Source organism: Protopterus annectens, chromosome 5.part0, assembly GCF_019279795.1.
Source record: "Protopterus annectens isolate FY-2018-M chromosome 5.part0, PAN1.0, whole genome shotgun sequence".
Taxonomy (NCBI): Eukaryota; Metazoa; Chordata; order Ceratodontiformes; family Protopteridae; genus Protopterus; species Protopterus annectens.
The window spans coordinates 2,848,750-2,874,121 of NC_056735.1; the positions used below are offsets into that span (position 1 = coordinate 2,848,750).

At 42.8% G+C, this 25,372-nt stretch overlaps 1 protein-coding gene across 1 annotated transcript in view; it reads right to left on the minus strand.

The window, feature by feature from the left end:
• Positions 1 to 25,372, minus strand: part of HERC2 (HECT and RLD domain containing E3 ubiquitin protein ligase 2) — a gene marked incomplete in the record, with an annotated part of 3,551,743 nt that overhangs the window by 1,930,190 nt on the left and 1,596,181 nt on the right. Inside the window, 1 exon segment of the mRNA XM_044072055.1 lies at positions 15,785 to 15,921. Within this exon segment, the coding sequence (XP_043927990.1) occupies positions 15,785 to 15,921 (137 nt within the window).

Consider the following 25,372-nt stretch of genomic DNA (forward strand, 5'->3'; position numbering starts at 1 on the left):
GGAAAATAAAAAAAATCCAGTCTGTACCCTAGGAAAAAAGGGGGATGGAAGGGGGGGGGGGAATAGGACTGCAACAGTGAATACACTCGAACATCTACATTTATGGTAAGTGTACACAACTGTACTATGTTAATCGTGTTTCACTGTTGCAGTCCTTACAAAATGGGTTGATTCCCAAAGCTCAGGAAAAAAAAAAACAAAAGGGAGGAGGAACACCCAACTGTAAGGGTTGGTAAGGATGCCCTGCAACACTGCAGTGGCAAAACCAACCCTGGACTTAGAAAACAAGGGTAAATTATAATGTTTAGTGAAGGCGTGGACAGAAATCCAGGTAGCTGCTTCCAGGATGTCCCTAGTAGGTACACCTCTTAAAAAAGCTGCTGAGGTATAAGCTGCTCTAGTAGAATGGGTCCGAATACTCTCAGGAGGAACCTTGCCATGCTGTAAGTAACAAAAGTGAATACAATGAGCAATCTACTTAGAAATGGTCTGCTTTGAAATAGCTTTGCCCTGAACTCCAGGAGCAAAACTGACCAACAACTGATCCGACTTTCGAAAAGATTTAGTCCTGTCCAGGTAAAATCTGAGCTGTCTATGTACATCCAGGGAATGCAGTAACCTTTCTTCTTTATTCTGAGGATTAGGAGAGAAGGTAGGCAGGTGGATAGACTGATTAAGAGTCAGGCTAGTAACCACTTTTACGCATAAAAGAGGGATTAGTTCTAAGAGAAACCCGATCCACATGGAAGATAAAAGGCACCACTGCCATCAAGGCCTGCAGCTCAGAAACTCTTCTAGCTGAACTAATAGCCAAGAGAAAGGCAGATTTCCAGGAGAGAAACTTCAAATCTGCTGAGGCAGCTGGTTCAAAAGGAGACAGAGTAAGTTTCTCAAGTACAAAATTAAGATTCTCAAGAAGGAGTAGGTGCCCTTCTGGGAGGCTTTAAATTGCTAGCTCCCCTGAGGAACTGTTTCATCAAGGGATGAGAGAAAATGGGTTGCTCAAAGGAACAATTTGCAGAAACAGCTGAAGCATGAATCTTGATAGAAGAAAAGGAAAGTCCACCATTAAGCAAGCCTGTCAGATAGTCAATAAGAGGAAGAGCAGTGTCTTCCCCTCTAGTCTGCATCCAAATGGAGAATCTTTTCCACTTATCTGTGTAAGATTTCCTAGTGCTAGGCCTCCTGGCTTCACAAAGAACCTCAACCACCTGTTTGGAAAGGTTTAAATTATGAGCCATACTGCCAAATGCAGAGTCTGAAGATGAGGATGCAGAATTTTCCCCCCTCCTGTACCAAGAGATCTGGTATCAGGGGAGGATGCCAAGACTGAGACTGGGAGAGACTGTGAAGACGTGGATACTAATGTTGCCTGGGCCAGTCTGGAGCTATGAGGATGGCCCTTGGTTTTTCATCCCTTATCTTTAACAGCACTCTGGGAAGAAGAGGCAGAGGAGGGAATGCACAGATCAAAAGCTGTGTCCAGGGGAAATACAGAGCATCCACTTCCCAAGCTTTGTCATGATGATCCCTGGTGCAAAAGGTTGGACGGAGATGAGAAGAGATCCACCTGGGGAGTGCCCCAATGCTGAATGATTGGACAGAAGATGGTCTTGTTTAGTTGCCACTCGTGAGGATCCAGGACCTGCCTGTTCAACCAATCTGCCAAGGTGTTGAGCCTTCCTGGAAGAAACTGAGCTATCAAATGAATGCCCATGGAAGCTGCTACGGACCAAAGTATCATGCTTTGTCTGCACAGGGGGTAAGAGTGAGTCCCTCCCTGCTTGTTGACGTACCACATGATTGTGGTGTTGTCTGTCCTAACTAGAAGAGTACCAGGAGAGGGAAGATGCCTGAAAGCCACCAAGGCCTGCTGGACTTGCCATCAATTCCTTCAGATTTATGTGCAAATGAACCTGTTGATAGTTCCAAGTCCCCTGAATTTATCTGCCCACTAAATGAGCTCCCCAAGCGTAGTCCGAGGAATCTGTGGTGAGAATCTGGCTGGCAGGAGGTGGATAGAAAGGCAGGCCTTTGTTCTGTGCACAGGCCATCGCCCACCAGAGGAACTCTGTCTGCAGGCAGGGAATCAGAGGAAGAATCAAGTCTAAATCCTGAGTGTGTTGACACTAAAGGTTTTTGAGGTACTATTGAATTTTCCTCATATGCAGTCTTGCATATGGAATCATCAGAATACACAAAGCCATGAATCCAAGGGCTTACAGGAATTGCATTGTAGAGAGCTGGGTCATGCTTGCCAAATTCTTGAAGTAATTCGAAAGATCAATTTGTTCGTCTTGAGGGAGGGATACCATCTGGGCGTCTCTGTTTAGACTCGCTCCCAGGAATACAATCTCCCTGGTGGGTACCAATTCTGACTTCTTTTCGTTGATAGTGTAGCCCAAAGAGGTGAGAAGGTTCTATACAAAGTCCAAATCCTTTAGAAGTTGCTCTGGAGAGTTTGCCTGAATAAGACAATCGTCCAAGTAAGGGTAAATTTGAATGTTTCTTTGTCTGCAAAAAGCAATGACTGGAGCCGGGCATTTAGTAAAAACTCTGGGAGCAGTAGATAAGCCATAGGGCAGTGCAGAGAACTGGAAGTGCATGTTCCCCGCCCTGAAGTGAAGGAACTGCCTGCAGCTTTCCCTTATTGGGATGTGCCGATAAGCTTCTTTGAGATGCAAAATCACCAGCCAGGAATCCTTGGACAGCATTGGCAGCAACTGCTGAAGAGTGAGCATTTTGAACTTAGGAATCACCAGAAAAGTGTTTAGAATGGACAAATCCAGAATAGAGTGCCAGGTGCCCCCTTTTTTGGGAAAAGCCTTGAGTAGAAACCCTGGCCTATCTGCAATGTAGGAACTGGCTCTATTGCTCCCAGGTTTAGCAAAGAAGAAACTTGTTTTTCTGCTTCTGCCTTTTAAAGAGGGGGGACATCTGGGTATCCTTGGTGAACCGGGAAGGTGTGAAAAGAGAACTTGTAGCCTTGAGATACTATTTTGAGCACCCATTTGTCGTCTGTGATGGTGTACCAGACCATCTGCAAAAATGGCTAACCTTCCCCCAAAGGAAAACCTGGACCTGCACAGGAAGGCCGGAGTCATTGGGAATGCTTGCTTTGAGAAATTTGCTTAGAACTCCCCGATTTTGAAGAGGGAAGACTGCCAGTGCTTAGCCTTTTGAGATGTGGAAGTCTGTCTCCTAGACCACCTGTAACCCCTAGGCCTAGTGTGACCCTGTTTACTAGGGTCAGGAAAAGTCCAATTCTTAGAAGGTTAATGTCTACTAAAACGAGGAGGCTGAACTTGCAGAAAATCCTTAACAGTTTGCATCGATTTGGCCTTATCCTCCAACATTTTCAACACCTCTTCTGCTTTGCTACCAAAAAGATTGTCCTTGTGCAAAGGTACATCCAGTAATTTAGATTTGACAGGTTCATAAAGAGGCTGTTACCTGAGCCAAGCATGTCTTCTAATAACAGAACCAGTGGCTGCTGCCCTACAATAAGCTTTCAAAGTGTCAAAACCACAATGTAGAGAATGTTTAGTGACAAGAGTGGCAGAATTCAATAAATCTTGCATGTCTTTACTCTCCATCAGGGAAGGAACACCAGCAATTTTAGTCTTAATGGCCTCCAAAGTATGCTGCTGATACTTAAGCATATGAAAAAGACAATTAACAGACCTAATAGCCACGGTGGAATAAGTATAAACCTTTTTATCCCACCTATCCAAGGCCCTAGATTCCCTGTCAGAAGGAACAGGATTTTTAGCAACCATGGCTTTGACACCTTTAGGTCTCTGAGAAATCATCTCTGGATATGCAGTAGGATTCTTGAAAAGGAAACGATGAGAATCAGGAACTGTATAATACCTGCTAGGCTTTCTGGGAGCAGGAGGAACAGAATTAGGAGTCAAAGAAAAGTACAGTTGTGTACCTACCATAAATGTAGATGTTCGAGTGTATTCACTGTTGCAGTCATCACAATTGAGTTATCCTGCTGGCAGGCTACCTGCAGTCAGCCCGAGTTCCAAAGTCTAGGTCCGGCGTCGGTTGCTGTCGCCTCTTCCCTGACGTCAGTGCGCCAGGGGTATAAATGGTGCAGTCGACGCCATTTTCTTTAGTTTTTCTTGCCCCAGATGTCAGGTGCCCCTAAAATTGTAGGCTAAATTATGCCAATAAACATGCATATACAAAAAATCTACTTTTCCTTCATCTACAAGCAAATACACCACATAGGTTGCATAGAATAGAGAAGTACAGGTAAGTCCCAGCAAGGTAAAAAGGAGGATGGTGGGAGGGTAACCTGGACTGCAACAGTGAATACACTCGAACATCTACATTTATGGTAGATACACAACTGTACTATGTTTGTCGTGTTTCATTGTTGCAGTCATCACAATTGGGTTGAATCCCAAAGCTAAGGTTGGGAGGCTGGTGCTAAATACGATTAGGAGAGGCTATCAGACCCTGCAGAACCACAGTGGCAAAGCCTGCCCTGGACTTAGAGTAGAGAGGTAAGTGATAGTGCTTTGTAAAAGAATGCACTGAACTCCAAGTTGCAGCCTCTAAGATGTCTTTGGTTGGTACTCCTCTGAGGAAGGCTGCTGAAGTGGCTGCTGCCCTGATTGAATGTGGCCTAATGTCGTTAGGCACTGATTTGTCATGCTGTGAATAGCAGAAACAAATGCAGTGGCCTATCCACTTTGAAATAGTCTGTTTTGAGATAGGCTTTTCCTTGTGATCCTGCAGCATATGCTACTAGAAGTTGTTGTGTCTTTCTGAAAACTTTGGTTCTGTCCAAGTAGAAGCGTAGCTGCCTGTGAATGTCGAAAGAATGCAGAAGTCTCTCACCCTCATTCTGTGGGTTTGGATAAAAAGTAGGAAAATGAATTGTTTGGTTAAGGGCCACACTGGACACTACCTTAGGCATAAATGTAGGGTTTGTCCTTACAGAAACCCTGTCAGGATGGAAAATGATAAAAGGTTCCACAGCCATGAGTGCCTGTAACTCTGAGACTCGTCTAGCGGAGGTAATTGCTAGGAGCAGAGGTGTTTTCCAGGATAAGAAATTTATATCAGCTGTAGAGGCTGGCTCAAACGGAGGCAGTGTGAGTTTTTCCAAGACATAGTTGAGGTCCCATGCAGGTATTGGTGCTCTCCTTGGAGGTCTTATGTTTTTGGCCCCTCTGAGGTACTGCCTTAGTAATGGATGAGAAAAAATAGGTGGTTTTGTATTGTAATGAGCTGAAATGCCAGAGGCATAAATTTTAATTGATGAAAAGGAAAGGCCCTTATCCAGCATCTCAGTTAAATATTGCAAAATCTGAGGAATATTTGGAACAGTCATATCAATACCTTGTGCCTGGTTCCAAACACAGAATCTCTTCCATTTTTCTGCATAAGATTTTCTGGTGCTAGGCCTCCGGGCCTCCAAAATAACATCCATCACTGCTTTAGAGAGAGGTGTGTTTTGAATGGCTACATTATTCGCCATGCTGCCAGGTTTAAGGTCCTGAGTTGGCTGTGCAGTATCATACTGTCTTGTTGGGTCAATAGGTGAGGAATTTGAGATAATGTCCAAGCTGGGCATTGAGACAAGCTCTTTAGGATTGGGTACCAGTGCTGGCGGGGCCAGTCTGGGGCAATCAGTATCATTTTTGGCTTCTCTTGTCTGGCCTTGACGAGTACCTTGGGGAAGACAGGCAGAGGAGGAAAGACATATACTGTTAGGTTTTTCCAGCTGAAAGATAGAGCATCCACTTTCCATGCTTCCTTGTATTAAGTCCTTGTGCAGAATCTCTGTAGTTGGCAGCTGTGAGGGTAGGCAAATAGGTCTATGTCCGGGCACCCCCAAGTTCCTTGTTATGCTGAAGACTTGTGGATCCAATTTCCACTTGTGGGGATCCATTAAGTTTCTGCTTAGTTCGTCTGCCAGAGTATTTATCCTTCCTGGCAGGAATTGTGCTTGCAGATGTACTTGGTAAGTCAGTGCTGTGTCCCACAAGTTCATGGCTAGTCTGCAGAGGGGGTAGGGATGCGTGCCCCCCCCTGCTTATGTACCACATGACTGTAGTATTGTCCGTCTTTATCAGTAGTTGTCCTGGATGAAGTATATCCTTGAAGGCTGTCAGGGCATTCTGAACAGCTAGCATCTCTTTTTGATTGATATGTAGATGCATTTGACTTGCGGACCATGTGCCCGGAATACATCTTCCTGCCATATGGGTCCCCCAGGCAATCTGATGCATCTGTTGTCAATGTCTGCCTGGCTGTGGGTAAGGTGAATGGCTGTCCCGTGTTGAGGTGACAGGCTTTTGCCCACCATCGAAACTCCTGTTGCAGGCAGGGAATGAGGGTAATTATTGTTTCCAGGCTGTGGCAATGTTGAGTCCAAACACTTTTTAGATACCATTGACGTTTCCTCATATGCAGTCTTGCATATGGAATTAGTAGTATGCAGGATGCCATGAAGCCCAAAGACTGCAGAATTTTTCTTGCAGATAACTGGGTCTTTGTTGCCAACATTTTGAAATAAGTAGTCAGTAGTCTGTTTGTTTGGCGTGAGATAAGCCATCTGGGCAGTTGTATTTAAGCTTGCATCCAGGAATATTATCTCTTGAGAGGGTACGAGTTTTCTTTTCGTTTACTGTGTACCCTACTCCTGTTAGTAGTCTTTTTACAAACACCAGATGCTGTAGTAGGATGTCCTTGTTCTCTGCTTGAATAAGGCAGTCGTCCAAGTAAGGATATATTTGTATTCCTCTTTGTCTGCAAAATGCAATTACTGGTGCCAGGCATTTTGTGAAGACCCTGGGCGCAGTAGATAAGCCAAAATGCAGTGCAGAGAATTGGTAGTGCATCAAGCCAGCTATAAATCTGAGGTATCGTCTGCATGATTGTCTGATTGGGACATGCAGGTATGCCTCTTTTAGGTCTAAAGTCACAAGCCAAGCTTTCTTGCCCAACATGGGCAGAAGCTGCTGCAGAGTTAACATTTTGAATTTTGGAATATCCAGGTATGTGTTTAGGATAGACAGATCCAGTATTGGTCTCCAGGCTTTGTCCTTTCTGGGTACCAAGAATAGCCTTGAGTAAAATCCTTGTCCCTGCTCTTGCTGTGGTACTTGCTGAATGGCTCTCATGTCCATGAGAGATAAAACTTGTTTTTGTACCTCTGCCTACTGACTGCGTGGCAGGTCTGGCATACCGTTTGGCCTTGACAGGGTATGAAAGTGGAACCTGTAGCCTTGAGATATGATATTTAAGACCCATTTGTCCTGGGTGATCATGTGCCAATTTTGTGAAAAAAGTGCTAGTTTTCCCCCAAAGGAGCTGCCAGAAGATAAGTGCTTGTTGCTGACAGGGAGAAGTCATTGAGACTGTTTCCTGTATGGCTGTGATCTTTCCTCTCCACCTTTGGAGGTAGAAGCACCCCATTGTTTAGGCCTGTATGAGCCTTGGGGCTGTGATCTGCCTCTGGGGTGTCTGTATCTGCCTCTTTGTGGCCTGTTTAACACTGGAAAGGACCAATTCTTTGTAGGCCAGTTCCTGCTAAATCTGGGAGGCTGTACCTGTATGCAAACAGTGAAGGATTTCTTAGATTTAGCTTTGTCCTCCATTTTCTACAATACCTCTTCTGCTTTAACACCAAACAAGGTATCATGTTGTAATGGAGCATCTAATAGTTTTGCTTTAACATGATCGGGCAGATTCTGTTCTTTTAACCAAGCATGCCTCCTAATGACAGAACCTGTAACTGCGGCCCTGCAGGAGGCCTGTAGAGAATCAAAACCACATTGCAAAGTAAGTTTTCCCACTTGTTCAGCTGCATGCAATAAACCCTGCATTTCTTTGTTTTCTGCACATTCTGAATTTGCCAACATTTTCTGTTTAAGCAGAGACATACTGCTGATATTCAAGCATATGAAACTGACAATTTAAAGCTCTTACAGCCAATGTAGCAGAAGTGTAAATCTTTTTCCCCCATCTGTCCAGGGCCATTGAATCCCTATCAGAGGGAGTAGGGTTTTTTGCAGTGGAAGCCTTGACCCCCTTGGGACCCTGAGGAATAGTTTCTGGGTCAGCAGCAGGGATTTTGTAAAGAAATTTATGTGAATCAGGAACCCTGTAGTATCTGTCTGTCTTAACCGGAGCTGGTGGTAGAGTCAGGAGACAGACCAGCAGACCGGACTCTGAAAATACATAATCTACAATGTCTAAAACAGGAGGAATAGCAAGGGGCCTGTGCTGAGGTAATAAAAGGAAGTCTTTGAGCCTTTTCTTGGATTCTGAGTAATCTTGGCTCTCCCAGTGGAAATGCTCCCTCATAGTATGCAAGGTCTCCCCAAAAGAATAATCCTCAGGATGAGAGGTTGAAGGGATAAGATTCTTCAGCATCAGAATCCTCATAGGGAGGAAGGGAATATTCCTGTTCAGAAGAGGAATCAGAGGAAATGGAAACCTGATCTGAAGATTCATATTCTATCTCTTGCCAAGGCCTCTTATCAGGAGGGGGGGTGGGAACCCCCTGATCAAAGTAATTAGGTCTTCAGCCATTTTAAGCATCTGTTTTTTTGGCATGGAGGCCATTGCAGGAGAATGCTGTACTTGTTTCTTTGTCTTTAGAGCTGCTTTAGTCTTTGCCTTTGAAGTTGGTTTTACATATAATTGTGTAGGTCTGAAAACACCCTCAGAAGCCGATGCCTGCTTAGCGGCTCCGGACCCATCTAAGGGAATAGTTTCAGAGTGTCCAATACCTTGAGTTTCCAGTGGCCTAGTTGGCTCCACGTGGGAGTCGGAAGCGGCCTGTGGCTCTGAGGTAGCGGGCATCAGGGGCTGCGAAAGCATCTCACTGAGAACCGGTGAACCGGCGACAGGCCTAGCTGAAGCCTCGTCTTTGGTTTTGGACTTCGGATGCCTATCCTTTTCTTTTTCTTTGCGCTTTTTATAAACTCTGGTAGTTGGCTGTTCCAATGGCATTACATAATTGAATCTTCTGCCAAAGTAATGAAATGCAAAATCATACCAACGCTTAACAGTGTGCCGGTTAAATCTAGCACAAAACCGACAATTAGCAATGTCGTGGTCAGGGTCTAGGCAAGGAATACAGTAAAAATGAAAATCCTTATGAGGTATTTGCTTCTCACAAGAAATACAATTATTAACTTTTTCTGACATCAGTCTGGAGCAAGAAAAAAGTTTCCCCAACGGGGTATTTAGCTTTAATAAAGACTTCGGATCTGAAATTCGAATTTGAAAATCTCAGGAGTCAGCCGACCGGCACTTGCGAACTGCTTTTGCTTTGGGCACCGCACGGCAAGAAAGTCTGAAGAAAATGGCGTCGGCTGCATCTTTTATACCCCTGGTGCACTGATGTCAGGGAAGAGGAGACAGCAACCGACGCCGGAACTAGACTTTGGAACTCGGGCCGACTGCGGGTAGCCTGCCAGTAGGATAACCCAATTGTGATGACTGCAACATTGTAACACGATGAACATTTTCCATGAAAACATCAACAACTTCCAAAAACAGAGGGATAGCCAAAGGCTTATGCTGTGGCAAATCCAAGAATTCCCTAATCCGTTTCTTAGACTGAGGGTAGTCCCAACTTTCTCATTTGAAATGCTCTGTAAGAGTATTCAGAGCATCTCCAAAAGAGAAATCTTCTGGAGGAGAGGCAGAAGGAATGGAGTCTTCTGCATCAGAATCCTCAAAACCAGAAAAAAGTTGAGAGTTTCCCTCTTCATCAGTAGAAGAGCTGGAATGAGGCAGACAAAACTTCCGGGGACAATCCCCTAGCCCTCTTAGAAGGAGGTGGCTGAGAGCCCCTGATAAGGGTCAAAAAATCATTAGCCATCTTAATCATCTGAGATTGAGGTATTTGAGGGGAGGCCGGCGCCTGCTTTGGAGTAGATTTTCGGCTGGGAGGCCTGCTAGAAAGCCAGAGGGACTCAGGAGGCCTAGCCACCGCAGTAGTCTGAGCCAAGGTAGTCGGTCTGGATCTGGTCTCCGGGTGGAGAAAAAAGGCCTCAAAAGCCAGTGCCTGCTTAGCGGCTTTGGATCCATTAGAGGCAGTGACTGGTGGAGGGTCCGAAGACTAAGTGGAAGCCTGCAGAATGGAGGACTCAGAAAAGGTTTCCACAGATGCCTGTTGCTGAACATCCGCGGACTGCAGGGGCAATAAAAGTGCCTCACTGACTACCGCTGGGTCGACAACCAACTTAGCAGGGATGTCGTCGGCTAATTTGACCCTAAGCCTGTCGCGGTCCTTATCCTTGCAGTTAGGCACTTCTGAAGTCGAAAGACTAGAAGACACCATTCTGACGAACTTAGGCCAAACACCGAAATGCTTGAACAAAATCCTAGTTCTATGGCAAATGGTACGCGGGTTGAAGTAAGCATAAAGCACACAATTAGGGATGTCGTGCTCAAGTCCCAAACAAGTGATACAATAGGAGTGAAAATCACAGTGCAGAATCTGTTTTCCAGAGGCAAGACAGTTATTAAATTTCTCTGACATTCATTAAAGCAAGAAAAGAGGGTCCGCCAAGGGGTACCTGACGATGTCTTCACTAAACAGTCTGAATACAAAAAGAAGGTACTCGGCCAACTGGCACTCGTGCAAAAAGCTTCTGCTTCGGGCTCTGTGGCAAGAAAGACTGAGGAAATGGCGTTAGCTGCCTTCCTTTGTACCTGACGTCAGGCTTAAACTGAAGGCAGCCAACGTCATATACCAAGGACTTCGGTATTCTGGCCGACTGAGGGCTACCAGGAGCCAGATAACACATTTTGTAAGGACTGCAACATTGAAACACGATGAACATCTATACTTACTAAACTTCAGACATGACAGCTAAAGGAAAAAATTCTATTTTATGGATGAAATGAACAATCTTAAAGGCTGGAGAAAAAAGGTCTACATGGATAATAACTTTTCGTTACAATCACAAATAGAAATGCTTTTCTTCCCTTCATAAGGCTCTGCATTGAAATGAAACTTTGTTTCAAGTTATTGTACCCTGCATAACTTAAAATTTTCCACACACCTGGGTTAAAATGTTACATAGAACTTCAACAGGCACAAAATAAACAAAAAGAACTGGTATCAGGAAACATTTGAGAGGGGAGCAAGTAACTCGGTCAACAAATGCAGAAAAGCAAACTATGAATACTTTAGTGGAAAGTTTCCTTTTGAAGCCCTCACCTGTTTTCCAAAAGAAAACTGTAGAATATTTTCAAAAAAAAAGTGAGGGATTTCATAAAAAAATCAATGCAGTTGGAGCATTGAGTAAGAAAAGCATTTAAAATGGATGCATGCTTCTATGGAAAAAATGTGATATAACCACGTTTCACATTCTGAATGACACTTTACTATCTATTAAAATCTGAAATAATTACACAGAAAATATCTACTTACATCAAATGTGAAATGTAACTATTATATCTTAAAATGTTGCTTAAGGAAAGTTTATATTGAACTGAATGAGGTTATACTACATGCTGTTTATTGAAAGTCAAACTGTTTTCGAACTGCATGCTGCATTCTATGAAGGTTCTATGGTAGTGGGGCACGGGTAGGTAAAGGAATGATGAAAGAAAGGGGAAACTAATACATGACATGATGGAAACAGGTAATTAGGCATGAAGACAGTTTCCGTAATGCTTGTGATTAGCTCTAGGAGGGAATAAAAAAAGTAAAAAAAATTAGTGCTGAATGAAAGTAGAATAGACTGTAAGAGTCACAAAAGCACTGCACTGCAAACACTGAGTGAGGAGAGGAGGTTAATGCAGGGATATGCATGCATGGGCAAGGATGCTTGGTATAACCACCATACCTGCTAACCTGCAGACATAGAAAACAGATACAAAGATCCTTTGAAAGCAGGTAAATCTAATTAGCATAAACTGTGAATATCAAAACCACATAACTCTTTCTGCTTCTATTAGAAATGTGGGATACAAATCAGAAACATGTTTAAAAACAGAGCGACAAAAATAACTGAAAAAATATAAGCACACTATCAAAGAGGGAGTGTAAAATCTGAACACTAATGAAATGTTCTGAAAATTCTACCACAAAATGTCATTTATTTTGCCACTGAAAAGGGTATCCAAGATGTGAATCCACTTTATTTAAATTACTGTGCCATTTGTATGTTGGTCATTCAGGGTGATTTTGTGTACTAGACATTTTCAAAAATCACTTTTGATTGGGGGGGGGTTCAGAACATTGTGTGCAGGGGTAAATACAGTCTGAAAATAGGAACATACCTCCAAAAATGGGTACATCATGTGTAGGAGTAAATATGCATGATCCTCCAAAACAGGGACAGTTGAGAGGTCTGCTAACCACAATTCAACATGCACACTGGAAGACACTGTAAAATCATTGAAATTAATAAGATACAGTGAGAAGATAACTATTTAATATTGTATACTGTCTGGTTAATAGTCACATTTGTTGTTATGCTTTAGAATGGGAGACTGTCACTTGATAGACTGACCTACTCTGTCTCTAGTGCTAGTGGAATGTAGATTGCTTGATTACAGGAGGATAGTCACTGTATCTGGATAGTTAAAATGTTTGACTTTAAGAAAATAGCTAAAGCATTTGAAATATTTCATGAAATTAAAGGGGAATGTTAAAAACTGAACTAGTTGAAATAATGAATAACCTGAAGAAAAGAACACAAATGTAAAATGACAAATATACTAAATAAAAGAACGTAGGTAATAATATTTGGCTATCTACCAACACAAGACTAGAGAGACAGATTCAAAAATAAGATATTTAGTCTGCCAGCTGAAGGCAAGGAATACAGATTAGTGCCCTCCAGATCAAGGAAAAAAATCAGGGTTCAGGTACAACTAGAACCTTTACACTGTTTTTTACATATTATCTGTACTGTCTTGAGTAAATATGTATATAGTTAGTATGCTGGCTTTCATTTAGGGGGACTCTACGTTGCTTTAAGGAAAATAAGTCATTAAGTTCAGCTAGGACTGTATTACACACACACACACACATATATATATATATATATATATATATATGTAACAGAAAAGCAAAGAACATATACAATAAGGATGACAAATAAGCTTTACATGTTACAATTTGACTTACTAGTCTGTAGTGTTAAAGGGTTGGTGGACAGAAAAAGGGACAACATAATCTATATGTTCAATAATGCACTGATAATCATGTACAAGAAATGTACCTGAATAATAAAGGACATGAATGTTTTGCAAATAAATTTGAGAAGGTAGGTTTCTTTGCTGGAATAGGAGGAGAACAAAAGAAACATTTTAATATTAAATTAAAAAGGATACTAGAAAAAAACTGAGAAACAAGTGATGGCTAAATTGGGTAGATTTATAGTGCTGAGAAGTTTTTGGTAGGGTATGGGAATCATATTGTCTGTAGAACATTGTGACGGCCTCTCTTTACACCAGGCCAGAAATCAAGGAGCCTCAATCCTTACCACTGACACCGGAGAGAGACTGTCACTAACAGGAATAAATTTACATAGTATTTTCAGATGCAGCTCTCTGCGTCAAGCACAGTTTCTCCCAACACCACACACGGAACACTCTCCAGACCTGGGACTGGACTCTCTCTCTTCAGATCCCAAACAAGACTCACTTTGAAACGCTGTGTCCCAGTTCCAAGTGGCTGACACACCCACATCTGGCTATTTGATTTTCACACAAGCACATACTCTCTCTCTCCTGGGAAAAGCTGGCACAGATTTACTAGCTATACCCTTTTTGCCCAGACTATTAAGGTAACCTCACTGCCACCAGTCAACTACTCTCAGGCTCTTACAAGGGTATCCAATTATACTGAGTAAGATCAATACTAATATAAATGGCAAATGTAATCAAAGCAGCCAGGCTTTTCAGAGTGACCAAGGCATCAGTAAAATTAGCACAAGCACTCTCAAGACCTTAAAAGTATTCTCTAAAAGACCAGCCACAATGAAAGGTATAAGAATATTTAATAATAAATTATAGACAGTTTCAATCACAGGAGAGAAAAAAAAAACACAGTTGGACAGATTCAAATAGATGCAGAAACACATTACTTAACTAATCTCACTGTACTTCCTGACTGTCTAAAGAATAACTGTTCCCTAGCTAACTTAATTAATAAAGCAAGGCAAGATAGGATGCTGAGATGCTTACTTCCACAAGGTACGGTGATGAGCTTCCAGCTAAACTGACTGTGATAACTGTCACTGATCTTTTATGGCAGGTTCCAAAACAAAAAAAACTGCTGTATCTGCCATCCTCTCAGTGCTGGTTATAAAATGACATCACATTTGATCACTTGACTATGGTACAATACTCACTCAGAGCCTTGCCAAGATCTGTTGCAGTATTTGAAAATTACAGAACAATTTCAAAAACTTCTACTCTTTCCTTCCAGAATTCTTTGTTTAAACATATACATTTAATCAGTTATAACAGCACTACTGATACATTTTTAACACAAGCATCTGTACAAGTCAATGTGATAGTCAAATGACACAAATTTATTTACAAAACTTCAGCTAACTATGCTGACATATGCTACACATACATTACCCTATTCTCCCTGGCACAGATGGCAATACCTCACATCGTCACAAACATATTCCACCATAAGCACTAAAAACAAGACAAAGAATATTAGAAGATCATTTGATAGCCCTTCATCAAGGATGTATGGTAACAGAAGACTGAAGCATCATGGGAAATAAGGAAGATGTCTCTGGAGGGCAAACAGATATACTTAGAGAAATCTATGCATACCTTTAGGTTTAACAATTTAATGAAAATAAGACAGAATATAGTGGAATATATCAATTTTTCAGTGAATTTTTTTGCATGACTAAACAGACGTTACTTATCAAAATACTATAACATGACGAGAACCATGGAAATACATCTGGTTACAGTGTCAGATCATGCACCTATAGAAGTTATGTTCTGTAAGCAAGTAAAATTCTAAAGTGACACTATCATTTTCCAGTATTTCTTATAAAATTGAAGCTCTTTAATGATCAGGTAGATCAAATTTTAAGTGAAATACTATTAGATTTGAATCTAATCAGATAAGAGCTTGGAAAAGCATCTGTTACACTGAAAATTAGTAATGTGGTCACCATGAAAGCAAATGAGATACAGAATCATAATCGCAGTATCTACAGGGCTTAAAAAGTACAAGATTTACAGAAACAAAAAAGGCAGAACACAACACAATGAAGAGCAGCTGAAAGGAACTAGAATGCCTATGTAAGAGTAATTACAAAATATGAAAACAGAGCAATGATTTGACAATTTTTGACAATAATCCTAGAGAAACCACATTTATGGCTCAAACTAAAATTACAGAAGCAGTACATACTAGAATACTGGAACACGCCTACATGTGATACAATTCTAACAGAAGTGCGAAAGAAAGGACAGGAAGTAATAGAAGTCTGGCTAGCTTTTTTTACTAATATTTTTTTTCTGGGTGGGATGCACCCCTCACTTGGAAACAACAGCAGTGACAGCTACATCAAGGGAAAGGAAAGCGCCTCTTGATCCATGGTCACATAGACCCATTTCAATACTGAATCATGACTACAAAACTATGACGGTCTCAGCAAGCAGAATGTTAAAGATAATGCCAAGAATAAAAGGCTGGGATCAGTGTGGATTTATAAAATGTAGGCAAACATCTGACAACATTAACAGAACCCCTACAATTCCAAAGAATGCACTGGACAGTTCAAATTTATAAATGAACACTCACCCTATATTACTTCCTTCTGGGATAAGTCTTTGCCATCCACAAAACATGGAGTACTGAACAGATGGAAGTAAGAAGATTTTAGAAGCTAGTTTCAGCATGGTATCGATTCCCTCTAAGCGAACTTCTGCTCTCTCCAACTGCAAAAACAAATATATTATAAAACAAAAAATGCTCATCATTCATCCCTCTTCCCCTGTACCAGGTATACAAATTTCAGTATAAAAGGATACAGTCACCACCAAAGCCAACAGTTACTTTCCCCAGACAATGCAGAACATTTTCCTGAAAAGAAATATAATTTTCCTAAAAGATTTATTAAATTATACTTTTGTTAATTGTTACGCTTTCAAAACACTTATGTAGCTAATATGTCCCAGATGAATGCCTGTACTCAAAAACAGACAGAAGAAAGGAAAACAGGATGCAATTCAGAAGTCCATCTTAAGGATATGTAACCGTCATAAAATACAAATATGTGAAGACATTCACCTTAAAAGGAGATTTTCAAAAACAGTAAGTCACCAACATAACCCTCCTGCTTGCCTGAATAGCCAGTTTTCTTAACAGTCACTTCCCCTTTATAGACCCATGCATGGCTCATGCTGGAGCCTGTATTGTTCTAGGTCAGCTCGCCTTAACTTATGCCATTGTTCATGGTACTTATGGCAAGTTTATGGTAGATAAAAACTAACAAAGACTGCTGAAGGATGACTTCTTAAAGGGAAGGGATCAAGCTCCAAGTCTTGGGTAAGCTATACCATAAAAACAAGCAAAGCAGTCTTTCCACACACCAGCATACTGTAGGAGTTGTGTAGATGGGGAACATTATAGATAATTTTAACACACAAATGACATCAGTTAAGACAGTACAGCTATGTAACAACTTAAAGCAGAAGATGTTTAAATAAAAGGATTACTGCCACAGTAACACTGAAGCAAATCAATACCTCAACTGACCGAAGGTTGACATCAGCGAATCAAGTCAGACTTCTATAGCTTTGCACATCCCCTGCACAGGATGGGATTCTCCTCATGCCAGAATGATGTAGGGTAGAAAGGGGGAAAGTTGCCTGCACCATCTTCCTTTTTTATTTGTGTGTGCATGTGTGTTTGTGAAAGAAGAAAGGTCATCCCCAACAGGTGCATCTGTGGAAAATGTAGGGCTAACAGATCTGCTATGACCTCCTAAGATACCTAATGCCTTCAGTTTGCTGACGTACAACAAACAGGTTCATACCACACTAATGACTACCAGGGTCTTTCCAGGCCTAGCTGTGCAACCCCACCCCGTTTTGCCTGAGAGTTCCTTGAGTGCCTTTATGGTGAGGTATGTTAGTAAAGAGGTAGCTAAAGGTTAAGTTAGTAGGGGGTATGTTAGCTGGGGATTAATTTACTTACTGTCAACCTCTGTCCATCAGGGACATGAGGGGCAGGCTAAGGAAGAATTTGTGATTTCCCATAATCAATATTTCTTTTGAACAGGGTCAGGGATGAACTCTGCTTCAGGTACATGGGGAGCTTATTCCGTAGTGTGTGGGATGCTTTGAGGCACATATACATCCTCCAGAAAGTTCTATTTATGTTGCAGACAAAGTTCCGGTCCTTGAATCTAGTGTTTCTGGTGTTGTTTGTCTTGCAGATGTGCAAGAGATCTATCAGAGCTGGATCCAAAGAAGCCTTATATGCTAAGCATAGATCACCTCTCAGTAACCTGTAGGATCCAAAGAAGCCTTGTATGCTAAGCATAGATCGCCTCTCAGTAACCTGTAGAAGACTGAGTACAGAAACAGGACCTTAAGGCAATCTGTGCAGGGCAGGGTATTCATACCCTGGATTTTCCTGGGGAGGAACCTTTGAGGGCATTCCAGCTGTTAGTGCCTGGCTATGTACATGCCAAACGGGGCACTGTACCCAATGATGGGTCTGATAAGGGCTGAGAACAGTGGTATTATTACTTCCTTGGACCTGGATGCCATACCCCTTCCTTATGAGTTGGGCAATGTAGAATAATTTTCTTTCTTTTTTTTTTTCATATTTACTTTCATTTGTTTTCCAAAAGTATATTACAGTAGATAACAATATATTCAATCGTGAAAATTGCCAGATACAAAGTAATCTTTGTTTTGACATGCAATTGGATCATATTTCTACTAAGCCACATAGAAAAAACCCATTTACTATTTATTTTCAAATTTTAACAGAAAAATGCATAGAATTATCCTAACTGCATGGTGTAGTAAACGCCAACATACTATATGCAATATTTACAGCAGGTGCAACAGCAGCTAAAGGTCAGAAGCATGAAAGACAGGTCTCTGCATCTGATTAATCATCAAGTTGCTTGTCTAAGCTTCTTTGATTTGTACTTTACTTAGAATAGGGGAATTTTGTATACAATGTGATGAGTTAATTCTTAGAATAATATTCATTCTTTTAGAATGTGGTTCAGAAGGACACTCCAGTAGAATGATTTTCTTACTATCCTGGATACATGTTGGTCGAATACCAGACAACGGTCTACATATGTTCCCAGATCCTAGACTAATCGGCAAACTCAGATTTGTTTGATCAATGAAGTAATTCACTTGGGTGGATGGTTTTCCAAAGGGCATTATAATGCATTTCTCTGCAGTGACTTTTAATCCGTGGTTTTCAAACCAGTCATTTGTTTGTGTTAGACCCCTTGTAGAATGTTGGTGTCATGGGGGGAATCTAAGATAGTGCCCAATTTACAATCTGTGAACTTGGTGAGCCAGAGGCTTTTGACATTAGCCTTGACTTCTGAGAAGTAGATGCCAAACAGGAGTGGGTCTAATGCACAGCCCTGGAGTTCTCCACTGGTGACTAGTCTCTTGGTGGAGGTGTGACTAGTCTCTTGGTGGAGGTGGTTTAGTTGATCCTAACTTCTTGGGTTTTATCTCCAAGATAACTACTTCTTGTTATATCTCTAAGATAACTGCTGCTTGTTTGTTTGCTTGTTTTTTCCCTGAAACGCTAATTCCACCTAAAACGCGGCTTTTCAGCGCTTCTGTGGATCCCTAGTGATATCTGCATTGCTTACTGTACTTATTTCCTTGTTTCACTTGAAAGTTACTGTTTGTCGTTTTTGCATTTAAGTTACCTGAAACACATTGCATTTAAGTTACCTGGCACTTGCTCACTAAAGCAATTATATAAGTCAGCACTAAAATATTAAAAGCACTACACCCTCACAAACTCCCCTTGAGAACCTCGTTCCCCATTGGTCCTTTTTTTTCAATTATAAAGGAATTCCCAATACTATTCTAGCATGTCCAAAGGTCAGTTGTCAATCTCCTCTCCGGTCCAGCTGGTGAATCTGGGAATCTTGAGGCAATGTTACAACTGCATCATGTACACAGACAACCCTCTCCTCCTCCCAACAAATTCCAACACATGTCAGAGATGCAACCATATAGCCATACTGGAGGCTAAGCTCTCTCAACTCAGTACTGGTGAAACCAGTCAGGAGGAGAAGGAAACCACACTCACTACAATTCCAGTCTCACATAGACCTACCACGACAGCAAACCAAACACAAACACACAAAAACATACTCGGAGGCTCTAAATAAAAATCTGCCTAAGCAGCAGAGACCTCCAAAGCAGACACCCAAGCAACTGCTACCCCAAAACAAAACACGTGCAACACAGCTCACAAAGCCAGTGTGCCGAACAGTCACAGCCCTTAAGGCTAAACAACACACCTGATACACTTGTAATAGGTGACTATCGTCAGGCACACTGACGTCCCACTCACCAGGCTGAACAAGGAGAAGGTCACGGTGAGCTGCCTGTTGGGCGCTAGGATCTGCCACATAACACAAGCACTCAGGTCACTCCAAGGCAAGTACAAATATGACTCAGTCATTGTCCATGCTGGTGTGAATGACCTGAGACATACCTCCCTGGACTACATGAAGAGACATAGATGAGCTCTCTGAGCATGTAGCCCAGGCCGGTATGACCCTGACCTTGAGTAGCATCTTACCCTCACCAAGAATGATGCCACAATATGAAGACAAGATGATCAATTTCAACAATTGGCTTAAGTATTGGTGTCATTCAAAGGGGATCCAATGCCTGTCAGCCTGGGATGACATGCTCGACAAGCCACGATGCTTCGCTAGGGATGGCTTGCATCTGTCACCCCCAGGCGTTCGGATATTGGCAAAGGCTCTTGCTACCCCCATAGTGCCTTTTTTAGGCAAGGCTCAAAAGACAAACCCACCTCCATAGGTATCACAAGGGATAAGAAACTAAGAGTAATGCTACTCAATGCCAGAAGTCTAAACCTCAAGATGCATGCACTCGAAACTCTCCTTAGCATGGAGAACATCGATATCTGTGCAGTAACAGAAACCTGATTCAAGGCTCCCGAGAGCACCCCAGCACTACCAGGTTATACCTCATACCATGCTTTTCGGCCCCAAAACTTGGACCGTACCACAAAAGGAGGGGGAGTATCAATATTCGTCAAAGATACCCACAGCTCCAGGTTGGTGGCACAGCACAAAGCATCAGACACTATCCATGTGCAACTAACAGTGGGTAAAACTTCCTTCCAGTTTATAGCCTGTTACAGACCACCCTCCCAAACCCAGGAACCCCACTCGGCCTTCCTGAGAACACTGGAAAATATGAAGGTCTCTCCAAACACCATTAAATTGGGCGACTTCAACTACCCAAACATAGACTGGGAGCATTACTCTAGCTCCAACAACCTAGCCCAAAGGTTCCTAGAATTTATAAACTCAAATGCTATGGAACAACTTGTTACCACTCCCACAAGAGGGGAAAACATACTGGACCTGATCATCACCAACATGGGGACTCTATGCTCCAGACCAGAAGTGTATCCCTCACTGGTAAGATCAGACCATAAACTAATCTCACTGGATATTCACATCCCGACTCCACCCCCTGCCCTGAAAACCACAGTAAAAAACTTCTCTAAAGCAAATTTCATACGCCTCAAAACCGAGTTGGAATCCTTCAAAGCCCCCGGGCCTGTGGAAAATACGGCCCAGACCGCAGAAACCTTTATAAACGCATTCTATGAACACCTCCAGGAATGCATGGATCATGCAATCCCAAATAAAACCAAGACCCAATCCTCCAAAGGCAGACGTCCTGTCTGTTGGACCCCAGCCATAAACAAACTATACAATAGAAGGAGGAAGCTACTACATGATACAGCAAAATCCCAAAAAGGGAAGGCATCTCTGATCAGTATTAGCAAAAAACTATGGGCACTCATAAAATCGTCTAAGGCCAGCTTCGAGAGAAAAATTGCACAGGACACTAAGGATAATCACGAGGCTTTCTTTAGTTATGTTAGGAACCTGGGTGGGAATTCCCAGATATGCTCAGAATTAATCCAAAATGACAAAAAATACACCGAACCCACAAACATTGCCAACGTCCTAGCTGACAGGTTCAGCGCAAACTTCTCCCCCCCCTCCCCACCAAAAGGGCAAATATTAATCCCAGCAGAGTGCTGCCCCCGACATCTCAGATGCTCAGGTAAGAGCTGCCCTCTCCAAAGCAAAAAACACAGCATCAATGGGACCAGACGGTGTCCCGGGCTGCGTCCTACATGAACTCCAAGAAGAGCTAAACCCAAACATAAAACTACTGTTCAATCTCAGCCTTACTACAGGATATGCACCCAAAGAGTGGCATACAGCAACAGTGGTCCCTCTCCACAAAGGTGGTGCCTCAACGGATCCTGGAAACTATCGCCCCATAAGCCTGACAAGCTTGGTCTGCAAAGCTATGGAAAGGATCATCATGGACCTCATAAATAAAGATATTGGGGACCTACAGACACTGGATCCTACCCAGTTCGGCTTTGTTAAGGGCAGATCCTGCCTCTTAAACCTGGTTGATTTCTTTGAAACAGTCACCAAGGTCATTGACGAGGAGAAAGTGGTCCACACAGCCTACCTGGACCTCGCAAAAGCCTTTGATACAATACCCCACTCGGGCATTATAGATAAGCTCACCAGCTTACATATAAACCCCTATGTCACTAGATGGGTTGCAAACTGGCTCAAGGACAGAACCCATATGGTTAGAATTGCTGGAGCCATGTCAGACTCCAAACCAGTTACAAGTGGCGTCCCACAAGGCTCATTCCTGGGACCTCTCTTGTTCGGTATATATTTCTCGGAGGTACAGGCCAACACGGAAGGACTGTGGCTGAATAAGTTCACAGATGACTGTAAACTGGGCGCCATAATCGACTCTCCAGCCGACACAAGCATCCTCCCAAAGGGCCTCATAGAAACAGACAACTGGTGCCAGAGCCATGGCCTCAAGCTAAACACCAAAAAGTGTATAGTCATCCCCTTTGGCAAAAACAAAGTGCCCACAAATTACCGCATAGGTGGTAATCCATTAAGTACAGAAGAAGTAATTAGGGACCTGGGGACCCAAGTTGATAGCAATCTCTCATTTGACAACCACGTGGCCAAAGTGGTTAGAAAAACATTTTATATAGCCCACCTAATCATGAAGGGATTCACATCTAGATCAGGGGAGGTCATCGTGCCTCTTTACTCATTCCTCATCAGGCCCATAATTGAGTACAATGCCCCTTTCAGGATGTACCTTACCAGACACCTGCAGCAACTGGAAAGACCCCAAAAGTACCTCACCAAGAGGATCATAGGGCTCAAACACATGCCATATGCTGCCCAGTTAAAGAAACTCCAGCTCTACTCAGTGGCATACCGCCTGCTCAGAGGCGATCTGTGCCTGACGTATAAAGCCATGTCCAACCCGGAATTAATGGACATGCTGCACCTCAGAAAATCCAAATCCCATCGAGCCACGCTCGAGAGACTTGAACCTCAGCACTGAAATAAATAGGACATGCTGGAGGGACAGATTCATAACCCAGAGGCTCCCTTCACTCTGGAATAAAATCCCAGTCCAGGTTAGGCAGAGTCCCTCATTGACTCTCTTCAAGAGGAATCTTGATGAGTGGATGGGAGATCATAGGTTTACCCCGGGTATCACTTCTGTGTCACTGTTAGAGACAGGCACAGTATACTAACCTCGAAAAAGGGCATAGCAAAATTAATTTAAAATGGGTGGCAAAAGCCAAACACACTCTGGCTAGGCTTATAAATGCCCTAGGGCAGATAGCCTAGTATGAACATATGAACCTATGAATAGAGTTTGTATCCAAACCCTTGAAAAAAGCATCAGAAGACGCCACAGTCTAGAAGAATGAGCCTTAACAGAAGAAGATAGGCTATTACCATGAAAGGAGTAACAAAAAGAAACAGTTTGCTTGGGCACAGCCAGTCCTAAGCATATAGGATGAAAGGAAAAGTACAGTTTTGTACCTACCATAAATGTAGATGTTCGAGTGCTAATACAGCTGCAGTAATCACAGATGGGTTCTCTGCCGTCAGGCGGTCCCTCGGTCGGCCGAATTCCAAAGTCTAGGTCCGGCGTCGGTTGTAGTCGCTTTCTCTCCTGACGTCAGTGAGGCCTGAGTATATAAGACACAGCCAACGCCATGTTCTTCAGTCTTTCTTGCCCCAGATGTCAGGTGCCCCCAGAAGGAAGGCAATACATAAATTATGTATATATGTATATACAAGCAATGCAATATAATCCAAAATCAGTAGTTGCAAGCAAATAAACCATAGAAGGATAACCCAGTCAGGTTGTATGAAGAGGTTGTTAGGCCCCATGCCTTTATCAAGTGGGGAAGGAGGGAGGGAAACCTGTACTGCAGCTGTATTAGCACTCGAACATCTACATTTATGGTAGGTACAAAACTGTACTATGTTCATCGTGCATACAGCTGCAGTAATCACAGATGGGTAGAGTCCCAAAGCTACGCACAGGGTGGTTGGTACTAGGAGGAACTGGGTTGAGCCAGAATGCCCTGCAACACAGCAGTGGCAAAGCCTGCTCTATTTCTGGAATATAAAGGCAGGTGGTAGTGTTTTGTGAAGGTATGTACAGAACTCCAAGTGGCTGCCTCCAAAATATCTTTGGTAGGAACTCCTCTGAGGAAGGCTGTAGAGGTAGCTGTGGCCCTGGTGGAGTGTGATCTGATACCTGTAGGAACAGATTTCCCATGATAGGAATAACAAAACCGTATGCAGTGGCCTATCCACTTTGAAATAGTCTGCTTGGAGACTGGCTTCCCTTGAGCCCCTACAGCATAGGACACAGAGTTGTTCTGATTTCCTGAAGGACTTTGTTCTGTCCAAATAGTAACGTAGCTGCCTATGGATGTCTAAAGAATGTAGCAGCCTTTCCCCTTTGTTTTGAGGATTGGGGTAAAAGGTAGGAAGGTGTATGGCTTGATTTAAACCTACCCTGGATACCACTTTAGGCATAAATGATGGGTTGGTACGAAGGGAAACCCTGTCCTGATGGAAGATGAGAAAGGGCTGCACCGCCATGAGGGCCTGTAGTTCTGAAACTCTACGAGCTGAAGTGATAGCCAGAAGGAAGGCTGTTTTCCAGGACAAATATTGCAAATCTGTTGAGGCAGCTGGTTCAAAAGGAGGCAATGTTAATTTTTCCAGTATGTAATTAAGATCCCAGGCTGGTATTGGTTGCTTCCTTGGTGGTCTTATATTCTTAGCCCCTCTGAGGAACTGTCGTAAGAGTGGGTGAGAAAATAAAGGAGGATCCGTGTTGAATTCTGCAGAAATGGCTGAGGCATGGATTTTTATGGAAGAAAATGAAAGTCCACTGTTCAGCAGCTCAGCTAGATACTGTAATACCTGAGGCATGTTCATTTTTCTAGGGTCCTGGCCTCTTCTCATTCCAAGAGCAAAACCGCTTCCATTTTGCGGAGTAAGCTTTTCTAGTAGATGGCCTTCTGGCCTCCAAAATGACATCCTGCACCTCCTTGGAGAGTAGGGTCTGTTGTGGTGTTAAGGAATTTTCCATGCAGCGAGATTGAGTGTTTTCAGCTGACTGTGAAGAGTTTTGTAGCTGTGCTGAGTCAACAGAAGAGGCATTAGAGGCAGGGACCAGGGAGGAGTATGTGTTTGGCTCCTCAGGAGTGGATACCAGTGTTGCCTTGGCCAATCTGGAGCAATCAGTATCATCTTCGGTCTGTCTGCTCTTGCTTTCAAAAGCACCTTGTGCAGAAGAGGCAGAGGTGGGAAAGTGTAAACTGTCCATGCTGTCCAACTGAATGAAAGGGCGTCCACTCTCCAGGCCTTTGGATGAAAGGTCCTCGAACAAAACTTTTCCAATTGATGATTCCTGTGGGAGGCAAAAAAATCTATGTCTGGCCTCCCCCACGCTTGTATTATTTCTGTAAACACCTGAGGATGTAACTTCCATTCGTGTGGATCTGTCATATTTCTGCTTAGGTTGTCTGCCAGTGTGTTTTCCAATCCTGGCAAGTACTGTGCTTGAAGTTCGATTTGCCATTCCAGAGCCAAGTTCCAAAGAGACATGGCTAGTCTGCACAAGGGGTATGAATGTGTTCCTCCTTGTTTGTTTATGTACCACATTACTGTGGTGTTGTCTGTTCTTATCAGTAATTGTCCTGGATGCAGGAAGTCCTTGAAAGCTGTAA